This window comes from Bombyx mandarina, chromosome 20 (assembly GCF_030267445.1).
Source record: "Bombyx mandarina strain Sakado chromosome 20, ASM3026744v2".
In the NCBI taxonomy this organism is placed as follows: Eukaryota; Metazoa; Arthropoda; class Insecta; order Lepidoptera; family Bombycidae; genus Bombyx; species Bombyx mandarina.
This window is the reverse complement of record NC_143226.1, coordinates 421,991-434,372: the sequence shown is the minus strand read 5'-3', so window position 1 is coordinate 434,372 and position 12,382 is coordinate 421,991. Positions and strand designations below refer to the sequence as shown.

The 12,382-nt window shown below is 34.1% G+C and overlaps 1 protein-coding gene across 4 annotated transcripts in view; it reads left to right on the top strand.

Annotated features, from left to right (window-relative positions):
* The first annotated feature begins 327 nt into the window (after window positions 1-327).
* The window catches only part of pds5 (cohesin associated factor B pds5), a 47,770-nt gene continuing 35,715 nt past the window's right edge, over window positions 328-12,382 (top strand). For all 4 annotated transcript variants that reach the window (XM_089735668.1, XM_028184691.2, XM_089735666.1 and 1 more), the window contains exons 1-2: window positions 328-556; window positions 7,385-7,474. In XM_089735668.1, coding sequence (XP_089591794.1) covers window positions 7,394-7,474 — 81 coding nt within the window. In that variant the 5' untranslated portion in view covers window positions 328-556; window positions 7,385-7,393. The remainder of the gene's footprint in view (window positions 557-7,384; window positions 7,475-12,382) is intronic.

Here is a 12,382-nt window from a genome sequence, read left to right as displayed (position 1 = left end):
AATTCAAATATGTGCAACCAGTCGTAGCTTCTATTAGTTTTTCCTAAAAAAAATTGATTCAATGTTTGTATTTATGTTGATGTTCTGAAAGTTTGTTCTTCTGTCTTTGCAACAAGGGATTAATCAATTTTATCTCATTTTTCATAATATCAATGATATAATTTTATACAAAATAGAATGTACGAAGAAAACAAAAGACTTACCCTTAAAGGTCTTAATACCAGGTCATACAATCTTTAAAAAATATCTTTGCATTAAGCATAGACACGTACACGTACCATAAATTTAAGATGACCTTGAAATGCGGCACTATCGATAGCTAACTTCACTGTAGTTTTTCCCGCAGTTTGGCGTCCACACAGATTGAAAAAATATTACAAGAGAAATTTCTATGTATTTAGATCAATAGGACATTAGAATTTCCTGATGATTTTTACTCCAGTGACGTTTTAATAACACGATTATGTTATTTTAGTGATTTATTTTTTGGAGATTGTGTAAGGTGTGTTATAGTAAACATCGGGACGTGAACGCAGGCCCACGTCTATGACTTGTTGTGAGTATTTCAGGAATAATGGTAATTGTATGTTTTAGTTTCTGTTACAAAACGGTAATCCTCAAATAGATTGTATGAATTTTGTTTATTTTGTTATGAATATTATATTTTAACCTATAAATATGCAGTTATGTTATTTGGGTGTGAAAACTGCTTTAATTCGTTCGTACCTAATCCTTTTGCAAGCGAAAAGTGAAGCACGAGTATGATACCAAAGCAAAACCTCCGTGTTTCATATCAAGACGGTTTTTTCCTCCTCGAGAACGTAAAACGTTATGTTTGTTTTAGAAAATCAGTCGAACCTAAATATTTAGATTTCGTTAGCAATGTTTTTCGTCGTGGATAAATCAAAATCAATAAAGATGTTTGATAAGAACTTTATTGGGGCATTTATAGACCTGTGGCTTTATTCATTATGTTTATCATTAACTTCTAAACAAAATCAAAGATTTAAACAAGAAAGTTATAGAATTTGATTAATTTTGAAAATTTGATGCAAATGTAGCAAATTTTCATCAATACATTCAATAATTTTGTTTAGAAGAAAATACATCTACCACAATATAAACAATATAAAATTCACTTTCAAACAAACATTTTCATGTTTTTTTTATGTTTAATAATGAATACTATAGTGACAAGAAATAGTTAATTGTATTACCCACAGCATACACTGTATCCAGTTCAATTAATAAATTTTTTAAGTTCAATGATTCTAAAAATGTAAAAATTTAATTCCTATTTATTGATGAACTTGTAAGAATAAATAAGAATGAATAAAATAGAATATTTGAATAGTGATATTTTTAAAAAATGCTGCTAATGATTTTTCTGTACAATGTGCAAGCTTTGGCAATATTATACAAACGTTTGTTGAGATTGCAATTATCAATTCATATAGCTAACTTCCTTTTTGGCTATAATTTTTTTTTACATATCTCTAGAGAGATAATCATCCTCGTTCATTCAAAAACTATTTTAAAAAGATGAAATTGAGAACTTTACAAAAATTTAGACCTTTTTCACAAACAAATTGAATAATAAATTAAATAAAAAAAGAAAATAATAACTATTCTAAGCTCATCTTCACCTGGAATGATATGGTTATAGGTTTTCTGGAATATGTTATTACCTGGAATATGGGTCATAGGTTTTGTAAGATTTCTAAATGAAAAACCTTGTCATCTTAATTTTGAAAAACACACAAGCCTACAGAAATCTCCTGCTAATAAGAAAATTTACTTTAAAATATTAGAATTATTGTTTTGTGATATTTACATTATATTTTCAAGTTGTCAGGGCCTAAACGATAAAATATTTTTTGTATTTGTATTAAACAATGTATGTGATGTCTGGACCGTCTGATGGGCTCTAGTAGCCGCTCAATAAAAAGAGACCTGTCCGCAAGCTCATCATTTATCCCATAAAAAATACTAAAAACAATAGTAACAAATATTGTTGACAAAAGTATCTCAAGCTTGTTTGTCTGGAAAACTTAATTAGAATTTTTGTCCGCATCGGAGTATGATGCTACAGTTTAGTCTTTTTCACACTCAGCCGTACCCAGAAAATGACGATGAGCCTGATTGGAGCCCAAGTCTCAAGTAAATGGTGTCAAGTGGATAATAGAATCCATAGACATACAATGTAAATACCACTACGCATCTTGAGACATGAGGTCGAACTCTCATTCATGTAATGTGTTCCAGTCTTTATACAAGAATGTGTGGCTGCTGGGTAGAAATTGGTAGGGTTTTGGTACCTGTAGATTATATTGAGGGGTGAAAGGCTGTTTGGTTTAAGTGACATTTCAATTAATATGCGACATTTATCTTTGTATTTAATGGTTTTATTCAGTATTATCATCAACAGTTTGATGTTTTTAATTAAACATCAATAAAGCTTACTCCATTGAAATAGCTGAAGAAGTTTTTTTTGTAATGATATTTTTTCCAAATTTTAAACGGCTCTCCAGTAAAGTTGCAAAAACTTCGCTTAAACCAAATAGACTTTCACCCCTCAATGACAAATGAAGAGATGTTATAACAAACATTCAAAACAAAAGTTTAAAATTAATTTTCACACATACATTTGTGATTTTTATGTAAGTAAAATAGAGAATTACATAACTCCCTACCCACTGAGTTTCTCTTCGGATCTTCTCAGTGTGTCACGATTTCAATCTGGTGGTAGATTCTTTGAAGCACTTCTCTTGCTAGGGCTAGTGTTAGCAAATTCTCTCAGGTTGAGCTCACATAGCCATCTGCGAAAAGCTGGAATAGCCGCTTAGGCTATCAGCAAATAGGTACAGAAAAAAAAAAAACTTTAATTATATTAAACTTTACTAAACATGTGTACACATTTCTATGTGTATGACATTGTCATATTGTGCTATAAGAAAATAATCAAACAGCTAACCATAGATCATTGACTAATACTAATGGTTCAGCTTGTTAATGTCTATGTTCTCTTCGAACTATTTAACTCCAGTGTGAGCTCTGAGTTCTATGACCTATCTAGGCAAATAATTAAAAAAGTATGCAGCAGCACAACAATTAGCCTCATATGATAAATGCTATTTAGTAATTTTATAAATCCTTTAATGTTTCCCAAAACAGTGATTGTGTAGTTGTTTTAATTTCATAAATATCCATTATAAGTAATTCATTTTTGAACTGTTTTTTATTGGTTGGTGTCTACTTGCCTAAAACAGATTACACATGCATTATGCAAATTTATTTCTATTCAATATCAACACCTGTTCAAATTAACTTTATGTATATAAATTCTAAACATAGATTCTTATATTTAATTTGTTACACTATTCTTTATCATTTTTTAAACTTAAAGGTTACTCAGTACACAAGATGTGCATAATTATGTGTTTTTATTAAATCTTATACTGGTGGTAGGACCTCTTGTGAGTCCGCGCGGGTAGGTACCACCGACCTGCCTATTTCTGCCGTGAAGCAGTAATGCTTTTCGGTTTGAAGGGTGGGGCAGCCGTTGTAACTATACTGAGATCTTAGAACTTATATCTCAAGGTGGGTGGCGCATTTACGTTGTAGATGTCCATGGGCTCCAGTAACCACTTAACACCAGGTGGGCTGTGAGCTCGTCCACCCATCTAAGCCATAAAAAAAAAAACATAGTACATATTTTTTTTAAAATAAATACAGCATATGACCCATTGTAAAAGTGCAATAAAACTTACAAAATGCTATGATGGCATCATGCAAAAAGAGTAAATAATTGTAATTGGTGTGAACAGTCATCTGTATAGTATTGATTTTACTGTTGTACCACTGTGAAAAGAATAACTTTCACTCATTACTTCTTTATGTGTCTCTGAGTTAATACAAAGCATAAATGTTGCAGTATTCAAAGTATTATGGAATTGAGTTTTGTAATATTTATATCTAAATAAAAACATAAAATTGTACAACTTTAATTGAATGATAATGTATCACTGAATATTTTACAAAAAAAAAAAAAAAAATTAGTAGCATATTATTTAATAGTGGTGAATTATTGAGAAATTTTAGATTTACTAGCATTTCAAAAGCAGTGGTAATTAATGTATATTTTTTTTTCCAAAAATTATTATAAATTTGCTTATCAAGATTTTGTTTACTACTAGAGGTCCCGCAGTAGTTGAAATTCGACTATAATTAATTGGAATTGTAAGTTTGTACACTATTATGATTGTATTTTATACTTCTATAATCACAAATTTCGCCAAGACTACACTATCAAAAATATTAACAAAGACAAACAATATTTAATGTATTTTCAATTTGACAACAGACGTCAAGAACAAAAGTTTGACAATAAATAGTATGCATGCGTGTGTGCGTCAAATACATGGTATGTAGTGTGTGTAATGTTTTCTTTATTGATTTAATGTATCTTTTATGCATTATTTTAAAAAAATATTAGCATTGTGCACTTCTTCTCTATATTCTCTATAATTGTGGAAAATTTCACACTCCTCCGTCCGCGCTTCTTCTTTTCTTCTGCCAGTGCCTCTTCAATCCTGAAGGTTGGCCGTTAGCTTCCTGTATTCCTTTCTGTCAGCAGCCAGCCGGAACAGCTGTTCGACGGAGGCAATACCGGTCCACTCCCGGATATTCCGGAGCCATGACTTTTTCCTTCGCCCAGCACGTCTCTTTCCGTCCACTTTGCCCATAATTATCAGCTGCAGCAGCATGTATCGATCGTTCCTGAGCACGTGGCCGAGATACTCTATCTTGCGCTTTTTGATAGCAGGCAGCATTTTCCGGGACATATGAACGCGCTGAAGCACGGTTTCGTTCCGTCCGCGCAATTTTCGTAAAAAGGGATACAAAGTTTTTGCTTTACGTATTAATATATACATGTTATCAGCTCTGCAGTTAACAGTATAAATTGAATTTAAACATATTCAACAGTATCAATGTGCTATCATTGAGAAAGCCACCACACATGGTGTTATGCTGGCACTAAATAGAAATATACCAATTATAATTTTTGGTTTGATTTTAATTGCAAAATGCTGTCTGTTGATTTTGTTAGCAATAATATAGAATATGTTAGGTATATTTAATATAATAAAAATGGTCTTTGCACCTGAAGAAAGTGATAATCACAGCTGTATGGGTGTAAACTAATTCACAAAAAAAATTCTATAAATATTTTATATTAGTAGGCAGTGGTTTGGTTGTGCTTCTGGCATTGCTGATAATAATGACAATACAACTTTTTTTTTCATTATTTGTTTAAGACACTAGGTACGAAGGGCGATTTTCGGCAGACCTTTGTCTTAAACTGCGCTTTTATTGCGTATCGGTGGGCCCGAGCTACGAGCACCATCCCATTTCCTTTAAGAAGTTTGCGAGGTTTTTTATGACCTTGAGAAGTGACCTCAGTGATTCATTGTGTGATCATTTTCTTCTATGTAACCAACTTTTACAGAACCAGGTGTCTCGTCGGCCTCCATGCTGGTCCTTCAAAATGGATTTTCTGTAAAATCCTATTATTTCTGTATTGTATATTAGTATTTGTTATGCGGTTCAGAGCTTTCTTTTTTCCTACCTATCTAAGCTGATGGCTTTGTGAGGCCATTTCATCGTAACCCTAACAAGTAGGTGAGCTCACAAGGCTCAAATCTGACCAGGACCCTGAAACTCCTATACTTTAAGACAAATATTTTTTTTGTATGGAAACTATCGACATCTTGTAGCGGATGCCCCTAAACTTATATGTTGTTAAAGTTAAGGCATTTAATTATTATACATATAACTAAACTCAGAAAATAAAAAAATAATAAATAATACAAGTCTTTATTTCTTATATCAGGATCGGGAATGTAGTTTCCGGCGGCCACGATGAGAGGGTTCTCGTGTCGTGCCGCTTTTTTGAAATGACGCACTGATGCCGATTGTGGTTTTTTTTTTATTGCCGTTGTAGGCAGACGAGCATACGGCCCACCTGATGGTGAGTGGTTACCGTCGCCCATGGACTTCAGCAATGCCAGGGGCAAGCTAAGCCGCTGCCTACAAAATTATTAGAAGATATTTACTGATGGACTCTAGGGCCAGGTCGTCGTGGAGGTCCACATTTCTTACGTACAACAGGGCTCCGGCGGCTATCCTGCAAAAACGAGATTCTATTATTTGGAGGGATTTCAAGTTGGTGCGGGCCGCGTGAGCGAACACTACACACACATGCATAGGTCATGACCGGACGTATACAAGTTTTGTAGAGTGTCACCTTATTTCTAAGGGACAATTTACTTCGCTTGCAAATAATCGGATAGAGGGTTCAGAGCTTAAGACCTTATAAATCACACTTTAATAACAAAGGCTATGTACCAAAAAACATATATGTATTAAAAATATATATATGAAGAAACAGCAAATGAATATCATATAGGGAGAAATTCGCAACTCACCGAGTTTTACAAGATAAGGCCTAATTCTAAACGATCTAGCTTATTAGTTTTATTTCTTTCAAAATAAAAAAAAAGTTTATTTAGGCACTAAAAGAAAAGTCGAAGGAGATTTGATTATCACTATTTCTAGAAAAGAGTATTGCTTATAAAACTATTTAGAATAACCATTAGGATCCATTGTGGTCTAGAAATCTCAGTCGTTTTAGTAATCTGTATCTAGTTTAAATTGCAGAATAAAAGAGTACTTTTAAATTACTTTTTAAAAAGTTGCTCACAGACAAAGCTTTACCGGGAAAAATCGATTCTGAAAAAGATTATCTGGCGCGATTTGCATTGATACGACAACACGGTGACAGAATATGTCACCACTTTTTATTACGTAAAAATAAAGCAAAGACATTAAGAGTCAAGGGTCATATTGCATTTACGTTTTATCACGAATATCGAAAGACATCTTAACTTGATAAAATAAAAAGCGGTGCCGATTTCGCTGCTTTGTCGATTTCGCTGCTTTGCCTATTTATAGTTACTGCACATATATCAGCAGGCATCAAAATTTAAAGGTTCCGTATGTTCAAATCTATTTATCCGATTAAAGAGACCAAAAATTGGTTTTCTTTTACAGTTGAATTCAGTACAGGGAAGTCGAACACCCTCAGACGCAGCCCACTGAGTTTCTCGCCGGATCTTCTCAGTGGGTCGCGTTTCCGATCCGGTGGTAGATTCTGCGAAGCACGACTCTTGCTAAGGTTCGTGTTAGCAACGTCGTCAGGTTTGAGCTCCGTGAGCTCACCTACTAGTTAAGGTTACGTTGAAATATCCTCTCAAGTCTCTCAACTTAGGTAGGAACAAAAAAAAAGGAAGTCTAAATTAGAAAATGTTCATTTTCTTGACAGATTGGCAGCATGGCGGAAATAGTGTACCCGCAAGGCTGCCGCCCAATCACCGATGACCTCGGACCCGACGAGCTTGTGAGAAGACTTAAAGTAAGTATTATGAAATTTGAAACAACAGTAAATTCGTTTTTAATCTCTATTAATATAGAATTTGCTACTGAACGGCATATTGTTTCATCTGAAAAGTTCTGGCTGTTTTTGTTTTCGTTGCCAAGGCTGCAATAATTTAGACTTTGACATACCCAATCTGCTTAATAAAAATACGCAAATTGATCGGTAGGGGGACCTTTCCTAACATGTTCAAAACGTCTAGTCTAGACTATATCTTTTATCTAGAATTATACGTCGCGTGCATCGTACGTAAGAGACCCCGTTCTATATACATGACTATGTGCTAACGTGTTTAGTCCGACGCTTTTAAATTAATTTCCTCTTTGTGTGATCCCCGAGCGATCTGATCTTTCAATTAAGGTTTGTTTCGATACCTCGTTTTGCCGATATCCCTGGACGGATCACTCTTTTTCTATAGCTACTTAGCAATACATTATTTTTCAATTACATATTTAACGCGAGTTACACTTGGCATTTAGTAAAATAATTAAAATAATTGTACTTTGAATTTTTAAATCAATTACAAACTCGGCCGAACGCACTCCACAAAACCGAGAAACGTTTAGTAATAAATCTACATTGTATGAACATACGATTACCCTGAAAAATAGAGATGACTACACTGCTTTTTGTTGTAGCGAACTTTTGCATACTTTTTTCGCATCGAAGGATGCGATTGAAAACTGAAAATCAACTGTGGGTGTTGTTTGGCTTAAAGATTGCTTACGAGTACATAAGAAAGGTTTCTCGAATACGATTATGGGAGATTATTCTCCACGAATTATATATCTTTTTAACTGTGCAAAAATCGTTTGCTCCAATTGAACGATAAAAATGTTTGTTTACACTAGACAAGAATGTTATTTCATTTAATCTAGCTTGTTCGTGTTGGAAAAAAAATTCTCTCCGTGTAAATTAACACGTATACTCTACGGCTTTTATTACTTAGGATCTGACCCGGCAGACTTCGTAGTGCCTCAATCGATAAATAAAAGACTTAAACTTTTTTATAAAATAAACAAACAAAAGGAATCCGTTCGACGGGGGACACATCATAATAAACACAAAATTGTTATTTTAATTTAATTTTGAACATTTTCATTAATTTACCTACTTTTTAAACCTTCTCTGGACTTCCAAAAATAATTCAAGAGCAAAATTAGCCAAATCGGTCCAGCCGTTCTCGAGTTTTAGCGAGACTAACGAACAGCAATTCATTTTTATATACATATATAGATTATACAAAATTACGTCGCTATGTTTCTCGTTTATATTTTTTTCCCCAGAATTAAAGTACTTAATTATTTACACGGTAACTTCATACATTTACGCGGTGCTTAAACAGCTTCACGCTAACACTGAAAGAAAAGTTCCCTAAAACCCTCTTATAACACGGTACTTCTACAACACGATAACGAGATTTTTGTTTAAAATTACTTAGAAAGTTATATACTGCACTACGCACACACATTTTAAGTGAATAACCGAAATTTTACTGATTATTTATTTATGTATAATAGGAAAGAAGAAAAACATACAGGCATAGTTGAGATGTTTCGTTCAGAAAAATTAATCTCCTTCTTGTACTGGCTTCTAGTCTCTAGTGTCATATAACACGGTTTCGGACAACACGAGAATTTGTAGGAACGTATTTACCGTGTTATAGGAGGGCTACCTATATGTACACATTATGTACATTTGTATATACATGTATGACATGTATTAGCATATATTGACCTCTCTCTTACAGCATATTCGTATCAATCTATATCTATCTATACTAATATATAAATCTACAGTGGTTTATACGGATGTTCCGTTATAACTACTGAACCATGTATCCGATTGAGTTGAAACTTGGTATCCATGTAGAAAATACATGTACTTAATGGATAGGCTAATATTTATATGAGTGTTAGACTCCCTAATAATATATAACAATAAAAAAATAATATTGTTAATTTTAAATGCCCAGCGAAGCGGGCGAGTACGTCTAGTTAGTTATAATAATTTAAAAAATATGCTAATTTAAAGTTATGTGCGCGATGGGATTAACCCTCCAAATACTACAATACATGTCTCACTCACTCTCATGCGCGTGAATGACCTTGCGCTCCTACCACCGATCACCCCCTGTTATCTGTGGCTCCTACCCACAGAGGCATTGAAATTGTCTTGAGGGGATGATTGACCCCTTGGATCGGCATGTCTTCTTGTAAAAGGGTTTTAAAATAGTTGTCTGGCGAACATAAACATATAAAAATGGAGCATCAGAATCTCCGTGAAGTTAAGTAGATAATTATGTTGAGGGCTTTAAAGCTTGCAAAGCAATACGGCCAAGCTGAAAATGTCTGGGAATATTGACGACTTATTTTTATACGATATTGTCTAAAATATACATACGTAAAAATCAGCTTGAAGAATTTACGTGAGATAAGTAATGTTTTTATGTACCTTGATTACCCGATACCTGGAAATTGGCCGTCTGAATAAACTAGCAGTCAGGCATGCGGTCTTAGTCAACGGCGGATCCAGCTTTGGCGCCAGGAGGGGGTCACATAATCGTGGGCAAGTTAAGAACTTATAATTTAATTTTGATAACAATAGATAATAAATAAATCATGATGTTCTTCAATTAGTCCAAGTTAGTTCAAGTCCTGGAACTAGCTCAGGGGGGGTCATGACCCCCATGACCCCCCCCCCCCCTGGATCCGCCGTTGGTATTAGTATATACTAACGCTATTCAATCATCCACATTTCGTTTGTCAGAAAATACGTTACATCTGGTGGGTGGCCTTGGGATGTGGCTCTAAATTTTCATTTGATCTTTTCCGATGCATCGAATTGCTTTCAACTTTTCGTGGTCACGGACGACTAATGCGTTATTTGTCGATTAAACGCAATATTACATAGTAAAAGTAGTAGCTTTAGTTATCTATACTACTATTTATCGGCCGTCTGGTGTAGTGGTAAGTGACATGGTCACTACACAAGGGGGTCGCGGGTTCGAATCCCGCCAAGGGAAGATAATTGTATGGTAAATATAAATGTCTTTTCCAGGGTTATGGATGTATATTAAATATATGTATGTGTATAATAAAAAATCTTACATTTATTTACGTTATCTGGTACCTGTAACACAAGTTCTTTACGAACTTAGCACGGGACCAGTTAACGTGGCGTGATTGTTAGTAAATATTTATTTATTTATTTATACTAATATAATAAAGCTGAAGAGTTTGTTTGAACGCGCTAATCTCAGGAGCTACTGGTCCGATTTGAAAAATTCTTCAGCGTTAGATAGCCCATTTATCGAGGAAGGCTATAGGCTATATAACATCACGCTAAGACCAATACAAGCGGAGCACCAATAAAGAATGTTTCAAAATCGGGGTCATTTTTACCTTTTAAGAGCTTTCGCTGCGTGCGCTGCAGAAACGATTAAAGTTTCGCTAAAATAATGTATGACAGAATTGTTCCCTTTAAAATATCTAAAAAAAAGTCCGCGAAAGCATATTTCTATATACAGTCAAACCTGGGTAAGAGAGAAAGTGAGAAAATTCTATAAGTGAGAGTAATAGCCAGGACCCGTCATTTTAAGCTCCCAAAACCTCTATTAGCGAGAAACAGAAACCTCTGTAAGAGAGAGTCGTTTTTACCGCATGGACCTCCGTAAGTGAGACTGCTGCTTATCTATACCTCTATAAGCGACAGTTGAGCTTTATTTATTTATATTACTAGCGACCCGCCCTCGCTTCGCTTCGGAAACATTAAAACACACATGAAACCAAAAAAATAAAATAAAAAAATTTAAGAAAAAGTAGCCTATGTTCATCAGGGACAATGTCGGCTTCTAATGGAAAAAGAATTTTTCAAATCGGTCCAGTAGTTTCGGAGCCTATTCGAAACAAACAAACAAACAAATCTTTCCTCTTTATAATATTAGTATAGATTTAGGAGGAACAAATGACAAAACAAATTACAAATTTAACATCTGCTATTTTATGACTCATTTTTAACTTTTGTGGAACTTCCTACCATTGTTTTTGTATTGTATTCTCGTCAATATTGATCCTATTCTATTTCGTGGAACTAAATAATGTTGTAATTTTATCGCATTCTTTTCGAATGGACACGTGTGCCTGTGCCGTCCTGTTTGTCGGACTTACTCAGTTTATCGTTAATCACTTGCGAAGGAACGTTCTGTTCTGCATCATGTCAAAACGGAAAATTAAAGTACTGTCATTAAGTGATAAACTTAAAATAGTGAACGCGTTTGAATCCGGAAAATCGCGAAATGAAATTCAGAGGGAGCATTAGCGAGAAACTCGGGTTAGTGAGAAACCTCTATAAGCGAGAACGAGATTGTGCTTCCTTGAACTCTCGCTTATTCAGGTTTGACTGTATTAAGGTTGGCTCACTATAACGTTTTTTATGCTAATCAAATTTGTTCTAAAATAAAGCATTATTTGCGGACGAAATCGCGGGCAAAAGCTAGTAAACTAGACTTTTAAAATGCAGCGTAATATGTTCTGAAATGGAATCTCCTCTGAGAATATTACGTTACGTTTGCTTTAACATTTTAAGAACTCGTCGAGTGTTGAATGTCAAAGAAGCGATGCTCGTCTCTCTCTGGGTTATTATTTTATCGTGTCATAAAAATAACAAAGAATAACTTTAAACAAAACATCATAACGATAGTAAGTAAAACTAGAGGTCCCACAGTAGCCGAAATTCGACTATAATTAATTGGAATCGTATAATAAGTTTGTACACTATTATGATTGTATTTTATACTTCTATAATCACAAATTTCGCTAAGGCTGCACTATAAAAAAATATTAATAAAGACAAGTAGTATTTAATCTATTTTCAATTTGACCACAG